Raw genomic sequence first — 21,450 nt, 5'->3', positions numbered from 1 at the left:
TATTAAGAAGATCAGGCCCTTTCTCTCGAAACATGCAACGCAACTCCTTGTTCAAGCCCTTGTTCTGTCCAGACTTGACTATTGCAATGCTCTCTTGGCAGGTTTTCCAGCCAATTCCATCAAACCTCTACAATTAATCCAAAATGCCGCTGCAAGATTAATCTTTAATGAGCCGAAAAGAATACACGTCACACCTCTATTCATCAATTTGCACTGGCTACCAATAGCTGCTCGCATTAAATTCAAGGCATTAATGTTTGCCTACAGAACCACCTCTGGCTCTGCACCCCTTTACCTAAATTCATTACTTCAGACTTATGTGCCTTCTAGAAGCTTGCGTTCTGCAAGTGAATGACACATTATTGTGCCATCCCAAAGAGGCACAAAATCACTTTCACTGACTTTTTCATTAACATGTCCCATCTGGTGAATGACCTGCCCAACTCAATCCGAGCAGCTGAATCGTTTTACCCATTTTCAAGAAATGGCTAAAAACACATCTCTTCCATGTTTATTTGACCCTCTAACTCTAGCACTCTCTATTCTAATTTTATTTTATCCATCTGTCTACTTTTTATTAAAAAAAAAACACACACATTTGACCCTCTATCAACTGCATATTTATTCGCTAACTGCTAGCTTTTCTTGTAAAACTAACACTAGCTTTCCTTTTTCTATTCTATCTACTCGTTTTTGTTTTGTTTTTTTTAACATGAACAAAAACAAAAACCTTTCTACGTGTATTGCGTTAGGCTAACCAAGACTTGTAAAAGCACTTGCATGTTGTTGCTCTTTTGTTGGTTTTGATTGCTTCATAATGTCCTCATTTGTAAGTCGTTTTGGATAAAAGCGTCTGCTAAATGTAAATGTAAATGCTCAGCTCTTTAATTTTTAATTATATTGGATTTGCTTTTTTTTAGACTGCACATTTGAAATGTAGATGGTGTAAAATCTAATAGACACTCTAAGAGAGCCGCCCAACAAAACTTGAATGTTTCCATAATCAGCAAGGCATAAACACCATGAAGAGAATAAGTGATTGCATAAAACTTATATGCTTTGCTTATGAATATTATTCATGTGACTGGTTGGTAATTAGGCACTAATACCTAATTCGAGATCATGACTTGATGAGTGTGTGTTCATATAACAAAACGAGTTGTCACTTTATGTGGAAAGGCTTTGGTTTGCACTTTAGCCAAACAAAATGAAACTTCTAAAATATGATTATTTTCCAAAAAGACTGAACGAAAATTTCTCTGCATACAACTTTCAAGCTATAAACCTATTGTGGATTGCATGGTCTAGATAATCTGATTTTGGAAAAATTTGATAAACAATGTTTCAGTGCCTGTTTCAAATTGATACCTCTGCAAATATCAGCAGTTTATGACACTTAGGTCATTATTTGCTGAGATTATTGTCAGTGTTTCTTCTTCTGTGTGTTGAATACCTGTGCTCAGCTAAGGCCATGATGTGTTAATGCTATTTGCAGGGCTTCGTAGAAAGACAGACCAGCATCTGCTCCTGGAGGCAGGTGTGAGTCTGAAACTCACGCTGATCAAAGGTGTGAAAGCATCCACTCAGGTGGAAAACAGAATTTGCTAAATAATCACACTCACAATCATGTTTGCTTTGCACTGGAGAATCTTTTATATTTTTTGTCCCCTTTGTAGACCATTAGCAATAGTCAGACAAACAGTTCCTATTCCTATTCATCTCTGTTGCAGTTGATTGACTGACTCAGAACTGCTATGACTTGATGAGGACAAAAAATAAACCAAAAAATGGTGTAGATGATGCCTATGCCAATGGTAGTAGTACCAAGATCCGGACCTCTGTAAATTTTTCATGTTCAGAAATACAATTTGTTCTCTGAATGACGTCGCTGTTTAAAACTGCTCATATGAGTGTCTGCAGAATCACGTTTAGACAGTTTGCAAGAATGTCCAGTGTCCGTGGTATGAAAATGATCTCTGGCGGAATGAACGAGGCGGAGTGAGGGCACTGTCTCCGTCGTGTTAGGGATGTTGGGATGTTGCAGTTTAGGGTTATAGTGATATCTCTATCCTATCTTTTTGCAAAAGATTTGAACTAATTTCGGTTTATTTTTATATTTATTTTTTGGTTTTTATTTGTTTTCATAGCAATATCTGGCAACGCTGCCTCGCCGGCACTTAAACTGAAAGTAATAAAAAAAGTATAGTATAAACAGTAATATTGTGAACTATTATTGCAATTTAAAATTACTGTTTTCTATTTTAGTATATTTTAAGCTGAAATTTATTCCTGTGATGGCAAAACTTAATTTTCAGCAGCCATTACTTCAGTCGTCAATGTCACATTATCCTTCAGAAATCATTCTAATATAAACATTTTGTGCTTTGCTGAATAGAAAGTTCAATAGAATTTATTTGAAATGGAAATCTTTTGCAACATTCTAAATCTTTACTGTCACTTTTTATCAATTTATTTCATCCTTACTGAATAAAATCGATTTCTTTCAAAAAACGTACTGACCCCAAAGTGCGAGAGTAATGTATTATTTTAATTCACTTACAAATATAACTTACAATAATGTAAATACAAATAAATCAAATGTATGTGTGTTTTTTGTATGTTTTTGTCTCTTTTTTTAATACACAGTCGTGGTCAGAATTATTGGCACCCTTGGTAAATATGATCAAAGAAGGCTGTGAAAATTAATCTGCATTATTAATTCTTTTGATCTTTTATTTAAAATATTCTGAAAAATCTAACCTTTCATTGGATAATACGAAATTTAAATGGGGGGAAATATCATTATGAAATAAATCTTTTTCTCTAATACACATTGGCCACAATTAACGGCACCCTTTTATTCAATACTTTTTGAAACCTTCATTTGCCAGTTTAACAGCTCTAAATGTTCTCCTATAATGCCTGATGATGTTAGAGAACACCTGACAAGAGATCAGAGACCATTCCTTCATCCAGAATCACTCCAGACCCTTCAGAGTCCCAGCTCCATGTTGGTGCTTCTTCTCTTCTCTTCACCTCACTCATTTTCTACAGGGTTCAGGTCAGAGGACTGGAATAGCCAGCAGAAGAAGCTTGGTTTTGTGCTCAGTGACCCATTTGTGTGTTGTTTTTGGATTATTGTCCGGTGGGAAGATCCAAACATGGTCCCTTATAAGATTTCTAACAGAGTCAGTCACTTATTGATTTTTTATCTGTTGGTATTTGATAGAATCCATGATGCCATGTGTCTGAACAAGATGTCCAGGACCTCCAGCAGAAATATAGGCCCACAACATCAAAAATACAGCAGTATATTTCATTGTACACATGGGGTACTTTTTTCCCTGTGTTCACCAAACCCATCTTGAGTGTTTGCTGCTAAAAAGCTCATTTTATAGTTTCATCTGACCATAGAAGCCAGTCCCATTTGAAGTCCCATTCGTGTCTGATAACTGAATATGCTGGAGTTTGTTTTTAGATGAGCTAGGAGATTTTTTCTTGAAACCCTCCCAAACAACATGTGGTGATGTAGGTCCTGTTTGACAATTTTTTTTAAGTTTTTCTGACCCCGAGACTCGAACGAAACAAACCTGTTTTTGCAATTCTCCAGCTGTGGTCCTTGGAGAGTCTTTAGCCACTCAAACTGTCCTCCTCACTGTGTATTAGGACAATATAGACACACGTCCTCTTCCAGGCAGTTTTGTAACATTTTATGTTGACTGGAAATACTTAATTATTGCTCTGATTGTGGAAATGGGAATTTTCACTGCTCTAGCACTTTTCGTAAAGCCACTTCACTAATTTGTGAAGCTCAATTATCTTCTGCTGCACATCAGAAATATATTCTTTGTTTTTTTTTCATTGTGATTTGATGATTAAGGGAATTTGGGCTTTGTTTTCCCTCCTATTTATATTTCTGTGTAACAGGAAGCCATGGCTGGATAATTTCATGTTCATAATCACCCTGGAGTGCTATACTTCAGAGATATTTTCCTCATAAGAATTTCTAATGGTACCAATAATTGTGTCCAACGTGTATTTGAGAAAAATATTTATTTCATAATGAGATCATAATTGTTTTAGTTCAATGAAAGGATAGATTTTTGTGATTTTTCTAAATAAAAGATCAAAAGGATTAACAATGCAGATTTATTTTCAGAGCCTTCTTTGATCATATTTACCAAGGGTGCCAATAATTCTGACCACAACTGTAGGACATTTTGGCATAAACAGTTCTTTGGAATCCAGAAAATAAGCTTTTTTTTCACACTGACATAAATATTTGCATTACTTGACAACAACCCGCAGTGCTTGATGCTAGCTTTTTGTCATGCTTGACTGCCATACAACTGTGTAGGTCTTTTCACTGCCAAAGCAGAACATTTTCTAGACAAAAGTCTAACAGATGATGAAGCTGTATGCACAAAAGTAACAGTTGACCTGTTCATTTTATGTGTGGTTGTGTTTAAGATGCAATCAGCTATCTTAAAACAGTTAGTTGGTTTATTGTGCCTCTCATTAGCATATTAGACAACACTTCCCTTATTCTTTTGTTCATTTAGACAGATAACCGAACGAGAAATTCATATTTAAATGAGGATTTTGCAGTAATGCTAGAATACATTTTTGTGTCTGTGTTCAGATTTGCATTTTTGCTTTTTAATGAACAAGCTGTTCACTATTAGGAGACGTTAGCTATGCTGTTTGCCTCTTTTCAACCATTTGTGAAAAAAATCAGATTGACATAGGTGCTAAAAGGGCGATTTCATACCTTTAATGAAGCAATTTGGGATGAGCGAGAAGAGAGCCTGTTGATTACTAATTGTGTAACATGCCAGTAAAACAGAAAGGATTTTCACAGTTTTTTTTTTCTTTTCCCCCATGTAAATTCTTATTGCCAGAGGTATTAGAATACTAAAACATCAAAGAAAACATGGAAATATCCTTCCCTCTTACATCTGTAATTGTGATATATTTAGCTGGACGGTCAATTTAGCATAATAATTAATGCAAAGTGTGCATTTGTAGAAAATAAATAGCATAGACACTTTCTGTAAAGTCTGTTCAATGGTTTACTCATCTGCCAAAATAATATTATGCCTTTGAGGCTATTCATTTGGGGTATTTTCATGGCAAATATTGATATTTGTGATTATTTTAAGTAGTTATATCATGTTCAGTTTAAAAAAAATTTTCGGCAGCTGATATATATTATTGGATTAGGGGATGAAAGTCCAGCAGGGTATTGACCGAAAGAGTGAAACAAAATAGAGAAGATGAGGAATCTAGCTTTAGGCCAGGATTAATAATGGAGGTATTTTGCATCATTGATGACTCTGCAAAAACAAAATGGAGCGAGGCTTGAATCAGCCATGTCAGGGAAGACTGGAGGGAGAAAATGAGGACTGAGGAGGAAATCTTTCAGCACTGCACGGACAAAATCTTGTCTTTCTATTGATACTTCGATGTGTTTCAGAACTCACATATTTCTGTAGACTAGAAAAGTGGTGCAGAGGGAACAGACATTGGCGGTGTCTGAGTGCAGAATGCTTAGTGTCTGTGATCGTACGAAAGCTGACAGTAAGGAAAATGAATGTCACTCATAGCTGCTGGTTGCCAAGGAACGCGAAGTGAGCCCGAAGTGACTGTAATTCAAACTGGCATCTGGTCGCGAGAAAAATAAAAGAGATAAATAACACATACTTGTATTATTCTTTTACCCATCCTGCAGTGGCACAGATGGCACATTTGTGTTTTAGTTTATGTTTTGCAACCTGAAAGTCACAGTTCACCTTTTGACAACATACAGCACATCACTCACACACACACACACACACACACACAAACTATTTAAAAAATGATCAATCAGTAATTTTCGTATTTTTCAGTAAAAATATCTCACGTATATATATTGAGATTATACTTTAAAACAAGAAAAAATTATAGTATGCAGTTGTGCTCCTAAAGTAAATTTATCCTGTATTAAAAATGTTTAAAGAAATAGTTCACCCAAAAATGAACATTTGCTGAAAGTGTACTCAACCTCAAGCCATTGAAGATGTAGATGAGTTTGCTTCTTCATCAGAACAGATTTCTCTCCTGAATCAGATGAAACAACTTTTTCACTGGAGAAAACAATGTTATGGATAGAGGACTCATATTTTAATGAGAAGGAACAGTTTGTAGTTAAAATCATCATCATTTTCACTTCAGATGTTAACTGATGGACTGGAGTTCTGTGCATTATTGGTTTGTTTTATCAGCTGTTTGGACTCACTGCAAAGGATCCATTGGTGAGCAAGTGATGTATTGTTAAATTTCTCTAAATCTGTTCTGATGAAGAAACAAACTCATCTATATAATCTTAGGGTGAGTGCATTTTTCGGTGGGCTATTTCTTTAAATCTTTTGCTGTTTTTTTTTTTTTTAAACTAAGAGGGTTTTTTTATTTGTATTTTTTACTTTTTGCAGTGCTTAAAAAAAAAAAAAAAGCTTTTAATAACCAATTTGTCCTAGCCTTTAAATAATTCAAATCTGAACCAAGTTTGGCAGGTCAGACTAATCTTATTTTCTCTCAAAAGCACCTCCCTGCTGACTTTTTATTTAAATTGATCCCTAAAGCATCTCCAAAGACATTTCAGCATTTCATCAAAGCCTGCAGTCTTTTCATGGACCAACCTATTGCTATTTAATCACAGAGATCCCTCAAATGTCACTGTTTAAAGGCAGAGCAGATTGCCGTGTGAGTTAGCAAAAATGAGGCAGCAAGCTTAAAAGAACCACTGTATGTCAAAATGAAACCTGTGGACACTCGTATACTGCACAGGGGGTTTGGACCTGGAGTTATATTTGGCAAAAAAATTGAATTTGGGCCCAAACACAGAAGAGCGATGCCACCTGCTACCAATGATAGGAAAATAGAGGAAGACTGTCAGTGGGATTTCATGAAGAGATATCAGCCTTTGAGAGGATTGTGATAATACATTTGGATCTCAGTGTGGGTGTATGTGTGTGTTTCCTCGGCAAATGAATATTCTTTTGATCTCTGTCCTGTGGTTTGTGTGGCAGTATATATTACAGGACTATCCCTATTTCCATTTCAATCTCTTCATTGTTACCATTACTGGCACCAAATGGAATTGGAAAAATTATGTTTTAAAAAGGGTTTCCTGAACATCCCCCCTGTCTGCCATTGGTCAACCAAATAACCGAATAGATAGCCATGCCCCAGACTCATATTGTTGGTTGTCATGCTAGTCTAGATCCTCATACAAACTGATCAGTTCTTTATAGGCACCACAGAGAAACTGAAAAACACTTGTGAAAAAGAAGTATGCCTTTAAAAAGAGTTATGGAAATAATATATTGAGTTAATGGTGAAATGAATGTAATGTTTTCAGACACTTAATTACATGTTATGTACAATTAAATGGAAATGCGTTATAATTTCGATTTATATAAAATGCGGTAAATTAAAATACACTTTCAGTGCCATTTCTACTGAATCGTGAATGTCATGTACAGTATTTAAGTATATTTGTAGTTTTTGCATTTTTTATGATGAAGTTGCCATTTAGTACATTTAAAGTAAAGTAAATGTAGGCCTAAATGTTCTGAATATCAAAAAACACTATAGTTTTAAAATTATAATTAAGTACTTTATAGGTGCTTTATTATGTTAGTCAACGTGTAAAAATAATTGCACTTCTATAAAGCACAATAAATGATTATTAAAGCCAAATCATTTAAAAAGTAAACTTTTATTTTGACATTATTACAAAATGCACTTATTACAAGTTTGTTAATAAATACAGTGTTAAAGTGTATGCTCTTTAAGTACACTTATAGTAAGTGACCTTTTGTTTCATTAATATTATATTATCTGAAACTTCTAAGAGTTTAAGTACAACTGCACATTCATTAGATAAGTGCACTTCTTTTTCACAAGGGAATGGTTTAGTTGTTTAACTTTGCATATTAGACTGGGAAAGTATTTTTTATATTGAATTATACCTTCTAATAAACATTCTGTTATTATTATAAAATAATCCTGTTCTTTTCCATTCAAAGAAGCAGGTTTTGACTAGTCTAATATTCAAATCGAAAAAGTACAGTTCAGTTGAATGTTAGACTTTGAACTAAATATGGATGTCTTTCTTATCAACTGTATTTTGGAACTGTTTTGAGAGTGTAAAGAAGATTTATTTTGGGTGAGCAGAAAGGCACTGATTCTGTCTGCTGCCTGCAAACATCATAAGAAACAAAAAAAATAAATAAAATCATAACAGCAGCAGGGATCCAGTATTTGGCAGAACAATAGTGAACTCTGACTGTGAACCTTACTTCAGAAATCGTACTTTAGGAGGTTTTATCAGTCTCTAATAGAGCTCTAATATTATGTCCTCTTACAGGCTGTGTGTTTCCCTAGTGCCACTTTGATATACATCTATGTTCTTATGTACAGTATTTGACTTGCATACACAAAGACATGCTAAAACAAACTAGAAGCATGAACTCATTCGAGGAAGTAACTGATTACTGGTTCATGAGACTACTATGAATTTTTACACTGCATCATAGAGTAGACTTTTCATGCTGAAAATTATTGGTGCCTTGCAAATAGACCAAATAATGATTCAAAAAAGAAACAGAAGATTTGGCAAAGACTATGTCATAACTGGCAACACATGCAAGAGCTCAAAGCTCTCATCTGATTTCTGTGAACGCTGTCAATAACAGCTATTGAAGCTAGAGGATATGTGCACTTAAATTATATATACACTCTCAGGGGGAAAAAGAGGTACCCTTTCAAAAGATACTAATATGTACACTTTAGGTACTAATATGCACTTTTAAAATATTAATATGTACCTTTAAGGTACTAATATGTAGCTTTTGTACCATAGGGTATTGCCCAAGTGACAGCTTTTTTTTCTGAGAGTGTATGAAGTCGTTGAACAAAGAATTGCAAAGGATAGGCTAATATTCACTGAATAGATGTTTATCAGTACTGATACAATAAAGATGAAATTTACATACATAGTGGCAACTCATGCTTCTCACGAGTCGGCAAACACAGATGACAGTCAATAACAAACTGTGTGCTCCGTTTTTTATTCCTGTTATCTGCAGTGTTCTTCTGAAAAGCTGCTTCTTTGACCGCACTAATGTACTAGAGAGTAAAATTACTTACATACGATTATGAAATAATCAAATTACAAAGGCAAAGGATGAGTTTGAGAGCAAAACTACCCCATACTCTTCCCCCACCACAGCAGTACTGCTTCTAGCAAGAAGAAAATCATTTAAAAAAAGACCAAACATCTAAATCGTATTTTGTTAAAGCCACAGCACTTCCTTATTTGTTATAAATAAAATCACCCCAATGCCTTTTTTCGTTTTCTCATTGAATTCCTAAGTGTATAATATTTGTTGTTTTTTCACTTTTAGTCTTAAAACAACGCTTCAGAAGAAGCTCTGCAGTGACTCTGTGGACCTCTCAGGCATACCTTTATCAACTCGCGACATACGACATGTGGCGTATTACCTCCAGACCAGTGGGGACGCTGTGATATCCGTAGATCTTAGTTTCACTGAGCTCCGGGACGAGGGCCTACGTCTACTTCTGCCCTTCCTGGGTGCATTGCCCAAACTCACAACATTGGCTCTCAATGGGAACCGTCTGACTCTTGGCATCCTTAAAGATCTGACTGAAGCCCTCAAAGATTCCAAGAAGTTTGGTTGTCTTGCCTGGATTGACCTAGGCAACAATGTGGACATATTTACCATGCCACAGGTAAAACAACAGAATCTTAAAATCAATCACAGACCCCTTATTGTAATAATTACACTGAGAGAAATGCTTTATTTTGGATAAAACACGGTTATACTACAAGACATGTTGCCTGCTTTATAAGAGGTACAACATGGATTAGCCTAGTAGGGCATCCTTGATGCTCCTGGAGCAATATTCGCTGACAAACAGTCATAGCCTTACTTTTGATGCTAAACTTAGAGACCCAAAATATAAAATATTATTGGCTGATTGTAATGTTGTACCAAGAACATCAAGGATGTTGATCCAGGAACATGTTCTACTTGGATGAATCAGATTATGCAAGATAAATATTTGTTTTATATGTTTTCACTCACCATTTTCAACTGGCAGGGTGAACCAGTTAATTAAAATCCTATTTGGATGGGACTAGTTTTCCCTGAGGAGAAAAGCATCAATCTGTTATCATTAGTTGGTGCTTTAGGTATCCTGAACTAACAATGAACAATATATATATATATATATAAACAAACACACACACACAAAATGATGCATTATAAACAAACATGAATTAACAATTATCAATAAAATTGACCCAGATTAATAAATTATAATTGTTGCTTTTTGATAGTTCATGATACCTAATGCATTAACTGATGTAAAAAATGTAACTATATTGTGAAGTGTTAACATTACTTTTACTATTTGCTTCCCATTTAGTTTGACCTTTGTTGAAATTTTTTCTTTGTTCGAATAATTTACACCTTTTTAACCAACTTTCAATGTTAAGTAACAGATGATCATTCAAGTACTGCTGGTATCTAATCTAATATAAGAAATACATTTGGTAAGGAGACTCCATGATTTTCTATAATGCCCACATCCAGACAATAGACATTCTACAGACATTATCTGCAAGTAATTGTAACTCAAAACTATTTCTACTCCATTCTCAGCCTCTTCTAGTGGCCCTACGTCGACGCTGTAGTCTAAAGAGCAGTCTGCCCACCATCTATGAGTACACAGAGGGTCAGCCCTATTGCTACCGCACAGAGAGCTCCATTGAAGAACCCAGCCACTTTGAAGAAGAGGAAGACGAGGAGGAGGAAGAAGACCTGGAGCCATGGAGCATTGGGGAACAGAAAAGTACAGGTAGTTTTACCCTGCACCATTGTGAGAGGTGAACCAATCGCGATCATTGTCACCTGACGATGGGATAAAGAAGGAACGGGAGAGCGCAGGCAAGAGAAATCTCTTCTCTCAGTACCATTTCTCCCAATCAACACCTTTTACCATCGCCCTCCTCCACTGCAGCTCCATGACCTTCCCATTGCGGTTATGTGTGAACCAACAGCATCGCATTTAAGGAGCCAACTAACCACCTGAACAGAGCAAACGGTGAAACACGCTGGTTTGAAATTCTCTCAAAGCTTCACCATTGACTTACTGTGTTGGCAGATGATGCTCCTTGACTCGAGGTGGGGGATCATTGGAGGGGGCCACAGAGAGTTGCGTTAAAGATGCTTTCTTACACCCCTCTTCGGTCACGAATGACCAGTGATGGACAGGAAAAAATGTCAATAAAAAAAATCCCAGAGTCAGTCAACTGGCTGATGCATACCAACGGTGGATCTGAAGCTCTATGGACCCCGGTTTTAAATAAGGTATGGTCAGAAATTTTGTGGGGTCTGGTCAGGTTTGGTCGTATTTGTCAGTGTTGCATTGCTGAGGCCGTCTCTGCCGCAGCAGACCGGTCCTATCACCACTCTGTGTGTGCTCTACTAATCTCCCAACAAAAGCCATGAAACCAGCTCAACAGACTATACAGCCGACCCACGTCACGTGATGCAAGCAAAACTGCTATGTCAAGACTTTTGCATTTTCCCCCCCTTTCCAAAATGTTCACTTGTGAATACCCACGCACCACTTGTCATGTAGTTGTGAGTGATGATACAAAAAGGAAATGCTGTTGAACTGCCAGCATCTAGTTTTTGTTGTCTGCTAATGATAAACAAACTATCTTAGAAGACAACAGGTATATTTCAGCAAAGAAACGATTTTGTTGTATATGAGAGGATCGTCCATCTTTTTATGTTCAGGTCATCTTAAATATACCTCTTAAATATGTCTTACTGTGTCAATGCATTGCTGCTCCCTTTGGAATCGTCCATTGAAATATGGCGGTTCATTATGCTACATTTCTGTATGGTGTATTTTAATATCTTAAGCACATTGATTAATCATGTCTGGTCAACTTTACTAAAACTTTCTTAAATGTTCTTAACATCATGCTCAACATACTCTTGCCTGTAACACAGAGTTGCAGCAACACCCCACCTATTTTAAATCTAATATTGGTCATTAATGATCAAATTAATGGACCTCGAGATACAGAGCTAATGATTGTCCCATGGCCTTCGATTACCTGAGCACTTTAGTCTGTGTTTCCATCAGGTTTGTGACTGAAAAACTTGTAGCAATGTCGTCTTGTAACATGAACATCTTTATGTCTTTCTGAAACAAAAATGAGCCAAACGAATAGTTACTGTACTAACCAGCACTTAGTTGTTTGGGAGTAAAGCTCAGATGATCAAATAGTTAAATGTCAGTGTTATTTATGATATATGTATTATTTTAAATGTGTCAGTTGTGTGTGTATTTGTTTAATGTTATCTTAATGTTTTCTCAGTGCTGACTTCAGACTATTATATTATATGTAATATCCCACAACATGTGCTAATAACTGTCCATTTTCACAGGGCCTCAACAAATTCAAATGACAAATTGACCTCTTTTTAACTTTCCAAAACTGAATATAAAATTAATTTGGACTATTTAGAACCTGATTAAAAAACAGCAATCTTTGCATTTGTTGTTTGGCTCTGTGTCTAGATCGTTGCAGTTATGTGGCTTGTGATCAGCTTATCTGGGATGTTTAACCTGCGTAATGTGTAAATCTGTTACTCATAAACACCACGTTGGTGTCAATACCCACAATGCTAAGCAAGCTAATACACTCAGTGGCAGGTTATTGATAGAGGGCAGCTTATTTGTCATGTTGTTTTATGTGTAAGTCTGAATGAGCTTTCTATGTCTGTGTCATATACGGTGTCCTCTTAATCTGTGCTTCAAACAGTTTATAAGACTGACTGTTCAACGCTTCTGTAATAAACTTTTATTAATAATACCATGGGTGTAGCAAAATAATACTTGTTTATTTTTAAGATGGAAAATCGGTTTGAATGCGTTTATTGGTTGCAAGTGCCTGTGGGAGGCTGGTGAGGTGCATGCAGAGACACAGAGAAGTTTTTTTTTTATGATGGGGTGGGACTAAGATCTGTGACAGCCTGAGGGAATATATTTTCTTTTACAGTCTATGGAATACACACACACACTTCTAAAATGTTAAAGTAATGGCTGAAAGAAAATGCAAATTCTGTCATTTAGTCACCCTCATGTCATTCCAAATCCATATTTGCTGTTATTTTTCCATGGAAAAAATAACATTTTTGAAGAACTGTGATGTAGATCTTTTCTTATACACTGACAGTTAATAGTGAACTGACCTGGGGTGTGTTTCCCAAAAGCATCGTTAGCTAACTACTGTCGTTAGTTCCATTACACTCCATTTGTAAGGACGGAACTTGCGGCTATAGTCGCTTTTGGGAAATGCACCCCTGTTTATCTCCAAAACCTACATAAAAGTAGTCCATGCCCTGCTAACAAAAATGTTCTAATGTTTTTCTAACGTTTGGTAACATTCACGTTTAATTAAAAAATAAATAAAAAAATTTTTGAACATTCTCTGAATGTTGAAAACATTTCGTTTTTTAAATGTTTTGAATTTTTGTTATGCTTATGCAAATGTGTTACGTTTGCACTCCAAGGAGATACACAAAACACGGCAGGCAGGTATATCAAAAACAATAAACTTTACTCACGACGACAAAGGCAGGTGTAACACATACAATAGCGGGCCTATGAACAAGGGAGAACACAGGCTATAAAGGCAGGTCACAATCAAGGGAGAACAGAAACAGGTGTGGAGTTAATTAACTAATAATCATGGGTATAAACTAGGAAGGTAGACAGAGACATAACTAAACAAAAACAGATCAGAATCGTGACAAAATGTTAATGGAACATTCTATTTTAGAATTTTGCAAACGTTATTGGAACATTAAGGCTGGAATACACTACACGACTTTCAAAATCTGACCAGCTTTTAAAATACTGGGCATCAAACACTTACTGACTTTGTAATAGTCACAGAGGAAAAACTGGCCATCATACACTACACAACTGAGGATCACACACTACCAGACTTTAAAGTTCCAATCACAACAAATCTAATTTATTTGATATCCTTCTCCAACTAGATAGATTCATAGTCTGAGGAAAAAAAATAAAAAATGCAGGCTGTGATCATCATACACTATACGATTTTCTGTTAAATCTATATCAAATCTGCAGACTGGCTCTGACTTTCAGCAACTAGTGTCACAGTCTCAGTCAAAGTTACAGTCTCCTAACTGTAAATTGTCAGAAAATTGGGAGCAAAAATTGTGTAGTGTATTCCAGTCTTTAGAGTTTTCTGAAGGTTCTGAACAAAGTTTAACATTTATTTTCATATAACATTTAAAAAAAAAAATGCTAGATGAACGTCTAACTAAAATGTTACAGAAAAAAATAATAATGTAGAAATACTGTTTTTGTCCTACAATTTTGAGAGCAAAAATTCAATTGTTTTGAAAACTTTATTTCTGAATGTTCAAATCCTTTTCTATCTATCTATCTATCTATCTATCTATCTATCTATCTATCTATCTATCTATCTATCTATCTATCTATCTATCTATCTATCTATCTATCTATCTATCTATCTATCTATCTATTCTGTCACATCAATGTTCTCTGAACATTCTGAAACATAGAATATTATTAAAGATCAAACAAGTCTTAATGAACATTTTATTACTTATATTTTTTTTATTAATGTTACTGGAAGAATGTTTGCTCATAAGTTTGAGAGAATCTTGCTCGAACCCTAAAGTTTTGAGAATGTTCCCTATTAGAGGGGTATGAGTCTAAGTCATACACTGTAAAAAACTTCCGGGATTTCACAGCATGCAACTGTAATATTTCACAGTAAATTACATTATTATCACTTTACAGACTTTTACTGTGATTTTCACGGTATAATACCGTATTCGGGAATTTTACTGTGCAAATAATGTTGGTTGGAGCAGTTACAGGAAACTACTGTGAATTCTTTCCCGCCTCCGCGCATTGAGCTCGTCTCCTCCATTTTCTCACCCGAGTTCAACGGATTCAGCAGTAAGTGTTGAAATGTCAAATTAAATGCCTTTTTTTATATGATAGTGCATGAAATTTAAAAGTATTTACCAAGTAGAGTTAGTTGTAGGTTCTGTTGTCACGTTGTTAGCGGTTAGCTTACTTGTGTAGGTTTGAGCGCAAATTTTTTTAAAATCATAAGCAAACATTGGTTGTAGTAATCTTATCGCGGGTAAGTCAAAAAAATTTAATTATATCTTAGCTTTTCTTAGCGCTAACAGCGATCTCTTTCTCTTTCCCTGTGTAGCTTCTCTCCACACTGGGGAATAAAGTTGTATGTATGGTAAGATGGCCTTATGATCGTTATTATCAACCAGAGTAATTATAGTGTCGTGGATTATGGCAAAGGTAGAGTAGATTCATCTAAAATGAGTAGCGTTAACTGGGCTTCTTCATATTTTTCTTCCCTGCTGTGTGTTTGTGTGTGATACCGAGCAGCCGTTGTCTGCTTCGTCAACTGAAAAATGATAAATCGATAAAGGTAAGGGATTATTTGTGTGCAAATTTTGACTGTGCTACCATAGGTACAGATTATTAACAGTCGAGTCTTATTGTACTCTTATTCATTGTTATATTATTTTGCAGCCTTGTGTTACAGCAGGGGACTGTGATGCTACCAAGAACCCCTAGCTTGCTTGATTGTTCAAGGTAATGTTGTCCTTCTCATTTTTATTGTATTTCCAAGTGTCAAGTCATCCACAAATTTGTTGCGAGCAGTTTCATGTAGAAACTATTTTCTTTCGACAGATAGTTTCTACATGAAACTGCTCAGAATACGGTCTGTGGATTATCTTGGTCTTGATTTCTGGAAAAAGACATTGCTGTAGAGTGAGAATGGTTCTGACTATGATACTAATGATGTATTCATTTCATTTAAAGGATCTAAATGTAAACAAAAAGGTTGCCTCACTGCCTGGAGTCAAAATAAACCATGCTATCACTTCTGAACGGAATCATTTGGTCTTGAAATTTTTTTTAAAAAGGCATAAGTGTTTAAAAAATGTTTAAAAAGGCAGAAGTACTAGGTGCAGAATTCTGACACCACATTGATTACAAAACCTCGGAGATAATATAATAACTAATTTTAAATAATAATTTAATTTTCTGTAATTAAAATGAAGTGCACCCAATTGGGAGGGGGAGCAAGCCTGGCCAGTTTGCTCACTTGGAGGGTTGTGATTAAACCGCACCTAATTTTGAAGTATAAAAAGGGGTTTCTTGCAGAAACGGTGGAAGCTCAGCCGTGGGATAAGCGCGCGTTAGTCTTCTGTGACTGAAACGGGCTCCCCAGTCTTTTAAAGAGTGAAGATGATGGCACGGTTCTGAGGTTGTATATTGTTCTATTACTTGGCTTGGGGTTTAGTTTTAGTGTATGCTTGAATTTGTGTACTATTCATTCATGATTATTATCTTTTATCCATTTACTCATGATCATTCTTATAGTATGCACTGGTGTATGATTCTTCTTCTTTAATGTGTTTATTTTTGATTATCATTATTCTTTTATGCATTTACCTATGTTCATTATCATTATTGATAATTGTATTGCTTGATTAGTATGGTGTACGGACCTTTTATTGGCACCTCCTCTTGCTGATTAGCACCACACTTGTCTCACATCAGTTTTGAAAAAAGAAACCATAATAAAACAGTACTGCTCGTGCCCTACCTGATCGGAAAAATCCAGTCATTGACTCTGCCTGTGTCAGTTTGAGTCTTGTTAAAGATTTAAATCCCTGCTGCCAAGATGCTCCTCTGCTGGACACGGATTATGGAACGTTAAATCTCTAGGGGTGGTTGGATTTATTCACGCACGTTAAAATATTTAAAGCTTCCTTCTTTTCAGATTCTTATTTACAGCATTATCTTAATAGGCTGTATATTAACTTATTGGGAGAAAACCAGTAGTTCTATGTGAAATCAAGACATATATGATCATAACACCCTGCGAATATTCGACTGTGCGATTGGGATTCGAATCAGGCTCATCCTCAAAGCATCGAATCGTCGACTATTCGGGGTTACCCCTAAACAGGTAACAGTATATCTGTTTCTGTTCCAGGTGACACAATGAAGACGAGGGCATGGATGCTGACATTGGACGGCCAATTTGAAGTATGCTGAAGATGCTTCTTGCACTCTGGAAATCAAATCACAGCTACAAGTTTGGAATGACATGAGTGCGAGGAAATAATGACATAATTTTCATCTTTGGGTGAACTGTTACTTTAAAATGTCATTATTATCTTTCTAAAGATACGAAGCAAGACGCAGACGCCCAGTTCCTCTCGATGGAGTAGAGCTTATGGTTCTTGTCGGTGTGTGTATAATATATAATTGTGGTTATAAAGAGTGTGTGTGAGTTAAACATCTGTAAACAGATCTTCAACAGTGTGTACACTTGCTTTTGTCACTGTGAGCTCAAACAAGAAGTACAAACTGTTCTGCTCTTGTTACATCTGGTTACATAAACAGTGACGCTGTAACTGCTTTTGAGACAGTCCCATTGAGGTCTTGGGAATTATGCATGTCATGGTCTGTGTTGGTGTGACAAGCATACTGACCCACATTACTGCAGAAGAAATAATACCAGAGTCCTCGTCTGCCACCCCATGGCTAAACAAAACAAAAACATAAAATAATGGTTTAAAAACATGATAGGCCAGAATGAATATGAATTTGATCATATTCTTGTTGCTTGTTCCTGAAAGGACAGTTCATCCATGAATTAAGTCATTAATTAGGCCACTCACCTTCATGCATCACTAACAAAAGTAACATTAAAAAAGACATTTTGGCTTAGTTTGTATGATGTTATTGACATTCCAACAAGGAAATGTTATGCATGGAGTTTAAGGCCCAGCAGTGCACCTTATGGGGTCTTTTGTGCTGTCAAAGCAAACGGGGACCTTTTGATCCGAACTCACAAAATGTCAGCGCACAGTCAGGCAGCGGTAACCCCACCAGGATGAACTTTGAAGCTTAAGAATTTACGCCTTCACTTGTCTGGACACTTGGTACATTTATTTCTGAGGATGTTTTTCCTCTAAGAACATTCAGCTCAAATAACAACAGCGTGATAGATTGGCTGGGTCACGCTGAATCTGTTAAACATGAGGGCAGGGAAGGTGATTGCTACAGATGGCAGAGATGCACATCAAACTCATTACTCTGTTCTTTGCCATTTGTGCCTCTGCTGTCACATTAGTCAGAAGGATGAAGAGTGCAATGGCTGCCACTTTCTAAAATATCTGCTTTTGGCCTCTTTGAAAAAAACAAAACAAAAAACAGCTAGAACAAATCAAAATATTAATGTAAAAATACATAATATCAACAATGGACAGAAGCAATAGCTAAACAAAGGAAACTGGAATACTATTTGCCCCCCCCCCTCCCCCCCTCCCCTCAAGACACTGCCAGCCTACCCTAGACCTAAATATGCTACATATAGGGCACACTAAACACTGCATCTGTTTTTGATTGCTCTAATGTACATCTACAATACATAGAGCATACTAAATACTAATGCTCATTAGTATGTTTTACAGTGAACACTAATAACACTACATAGGCTAATGCATTATACATAACAGCGCATATTGTACTGCCTAACATATCATTTTCAGTTAGTTGAATTAAAAAGAAGCAAGTGCAAAGATAGCAACCACGCAACCTGAAAGTGTGTGTGTGTGTGTATGTGTGTGTGAGAGACTTGTCATGTTGCACGATTTTGCCATCTAATGGACAAGGACATTATTGTATTTTTTTCTTTTATTTATTTTTTACATCAAATCAGCTAGATTTAAACTCATCATGGAAGACTATTTCAAATACTAGTGAACTTCCAAGTCCCAAAAGACTGTCTGAAGACCAATGAAGATAAAACAAACAAAACAACAAATAATTGGCATAATCATCAAGACTGAGGTTTGGTCCTCCATTCTCCACATGGGTGTTTGGCATTGGAGATTTGATAAACTAAAAGAAAAGTGTTTAAAATACTGGTTTTCCCGTTATGCAACTTTCCTGAAACAACATTCCTCAAAGGAAACCACACAATTTTATGATGATGGATTTTCCGTTAAAGGCCAAAAAAACAAAAACAAACATGTAAATTGATCATTGGTAAGCACATTGTTTTGATCCCATAAAACATCAGTGCAAATTCAGCTCTTCGTAAATAGTATATAAGCTCTTAGCTCACACAAGTACTGGATTGTTGTATAGGTTTCAAAATAACAGTGCACTTTAGGATATTCTTAAGTCTTTAAATGCTAAAATGTACACTACTTGACATGTTAAGACATTGTTCGTGACTTTTATTCAAGAACAGTTTCATAACCAGAGACAATGGCAGAATTTTTTTGGAAATCTTTAGTAAACATTACTTTCATTAATCTGCAATACTTTGTTTAATCCAAAAGAGCAACAATTACGAACTCGATTGTTCCGTGGTTTTCTTGTCACATGCCAGAAAAGTGGTTTGAAACATTTGCATGGACGCATCTTTAAATATTCCAGCTTGATTGTAAAAAGACATTTTAAAAGGAATTTTGTTTTTCAAAATCATACTTTCATTCACAAAAATCCAAATTATTAACATTAACACATACTACAAGCAGACAAAGGCAGGCCTTAACTGACATCTTCTGCCAGGTTCATTCACATTTACCAAAATAACAGAGGATCTACACGCACTTAAACGTGCACAATGATTCACTTTTGAGTCTCTAAGAGAGTTTGTGCACATCATAGTTCCTGTCTCTTCTTCAATATGATATTCCGCACAAGCGCTGTGGCTTCCTTTCGGATATCATCTATGGGCTCCTCCGGCTTCCAGAAACGCACCACCTGGCCCTCTGGACTCACAAGAAACTTCCAGAAGTTCCATTTTGGGACTCTCTGTACTGAATCTAGAAATTAAAAACAAAACAATATATCTAACAAGATTTCATTTAGTAATTGCTTCGATTTTAAACCAGAGGTTATTATGATTGTCTTTACTGCCGACTGAATTAACAGGGTCTGGGACATCATTTTTGAGTGCTCAATCATCTAACACCCCTAAATATTCATATTATCAATAAATCACTATTAGTGGGAGTTGCAACAGCTGAACATAGGATGTCAAAATAATGGTGACCGTGAGGGGTCGCTTTCCCAGCTCTGAAGAATAAAACAACTTTATATAGAAAAAATAAAATAAGAAATATAAAAATATATATATATGCCTGGGGGTTTGTACACAGTTCTCACGGTATTCATTTTTTTAAAGCGTATTAATTGTATTATTCTGAGGTAAAAGCTACCTGTAATGAATCTGAACGCGGGCTCCGCCTCAGACCCCATTATTTTGATCTTGCTGAAGATGGGGAAAGTCACACCGAAGTTGGATTTGGCGAAAGCCTCGATTTCTCGACTGGTGCCTGATTCGGTGTCACCGTACTGCGAGCAGGGGAAGGCGAGCACGTTAAAATGAGACGTGCCGAGCTCTCGGTGAAGCTCCTGCAGAGCTCGGTAACTCTGCTCCGTTAACTCGCTTCCACTCGCCACGTTTACAACCAGAGAGACCTATTCTCAGAGATAGCAAGACCTCGAGTGAAAATACCGCTACACATTTCTACAATCGTGCATTTTCAAAAGCCTCACAAATTATGTTAAACCATTTAAAAGAAAACTTTTGTGTCTACTCTGTGATATTGCATAACATACTTTCCCTCGATACTTCTCCAGTGAGACTGTCTTGCCTCTCGCGTCCTTCACTTCATACGAGTAGAAATCTTTGGCTTTTCGCGACTTTAACAGTTTACTGTGCAGTAGGTACAGTGAGCCCATGCCCACGGCCACACTCAGCAAGACCTTGATCAGTCCTGCTCTAGAAGCTGATGATTTGTTGGGGTATCCTCCGAGCGCCTCCATGATGGAGGATAAATGTGGAGGAATCCGGGTGAAAAACTTCAAGTCTGGTTCTCTGCAGCTCAGATAGTGGGCGTGTCGAACTGAAGGGGTGTGTCTGTTTCAAATAAGTGGGAAAGTGGAGCCGCTCAGTGCCTCAAAATTGCATTCATCCGTCCATAATGCTCTGTTATAATCGCCATCAGTGGCGTAACTTTGCTTTGAAAAGTGGTGGGGACACCGCACAAAACGTTTTGCTATTTGTTTATTTAATAACCGAATTTACTTGGGGACTGAGTTCAGAGTTGGAAATGCACTTAATTTCCACACATGCATCACATTCACAAATATGTCTATAAACATCCAAATAAGAAAAACGTAACATTCACAATGTGGAACAACTTGCTAAAAGGACAACTTGCTAAA

General features: G+C 36.3%; 2 protein-coding genes across 3 annotated transcripts in view; one reads left to right on the top strand and one right to left on the bottom strand.

Moving 5' to 3' along the window:
• LOC306848947 (leucine-rich repeat-containing protein 75B-like) overlaps positions 1–10,958 on the top strand; it is a gene marked incomplete at both ends in the record, with an annotated part of 28,437 nt that extends 17,479 nt beyond the window's left edge. The window contains 2 exons of the mRNA XM_079383738.1: positions 9,450–9,795; positions 10,731–10,958. Coding sequence (XP_079239864.1) covers positions 9,450–9,795; positions 10,731–10,958 — 574 coding nt within the window. The remainder of the gene's footprint in view (positions 1–9,449; positions 9,796–10,730) is intronic.
• Positions 10,959–18,913: 7,955 nt separating this feature from the next.
• LOC306849034 (putative glutathione peroxidase 8) lies at positions 18,914–21,195 on the bottom strand. 2 transcript variants are annotated; one of them, XM_079383885.1, is made up of 3 exons: positions 20,842–21,195; positions 20,439–20,700; positions 18,914–20,042 (listed from the first exon to the last, which is right to left on the bottom strand). In XM_079383885.1, exons 1-3 carry the CDS (start codon positions 21,046–21,048, stop codon positions 19,879–19,881), a joined length of 633 nt encoding a protein of 210 aa, XP_079240011.1. In that variant the 5' UTR covers positions 21,049–21,195; the 3' UTR covers positions 18,914–19,878. The 2 variants fall into 2 exon arrangements, with proteins under 2 accessions (XP_079240011.1, XP_079240012.1); XM_079383886.1 differs by having other exon boundaries at positions 20,439–20,574; positions 20,842–21,088.
• Positions 21,196–21,450: the final 255 nt, after the last annotated feature.

The sequence above is a fragment of the Barbus barbus genome (genome assembly GCF_936440315.1).
Source record: "Barbus barbus genome assembly, chromosome: 29".
In the NCBI taxonomy this organism is placed as follows: Eukaryota; Metazoa; Chordata; class Actinopteri; order Cypriniformes; family Cyprinidae; genus Barbus; species Barbus barbus.
The sequence above is the reverse complement of the archived record's forward strand: the minus strand, read 5'-3'. Positions and strand labels throughout refer to the sequence as shown.

Bases quoted from the DNA above. Each gene is read 5' to 3' on its own strand.
- LOC306849034 (XM_079383885.1), bottom strand. From the start codon at position 21,048: ATGGAGGCGCTCGGAGGATACCCCAACAAATCATCAGCTTCTAGAGCA. The intron at 20,701-20,841 runs GTATGTTATGCA...CTCTGAGAATAG, and splicing joins TGGAGAAGTATCGAGGGAAA to GTCTCTCTGGTTGTAAACGT. The intron at 20,043-20,438 runs GTAGCTTTTACC...TTTAATTTCTAG, and splicing joins CGCGTTCAGATTCATTACAG to ATTCAGTACAGAGAGTCCCA.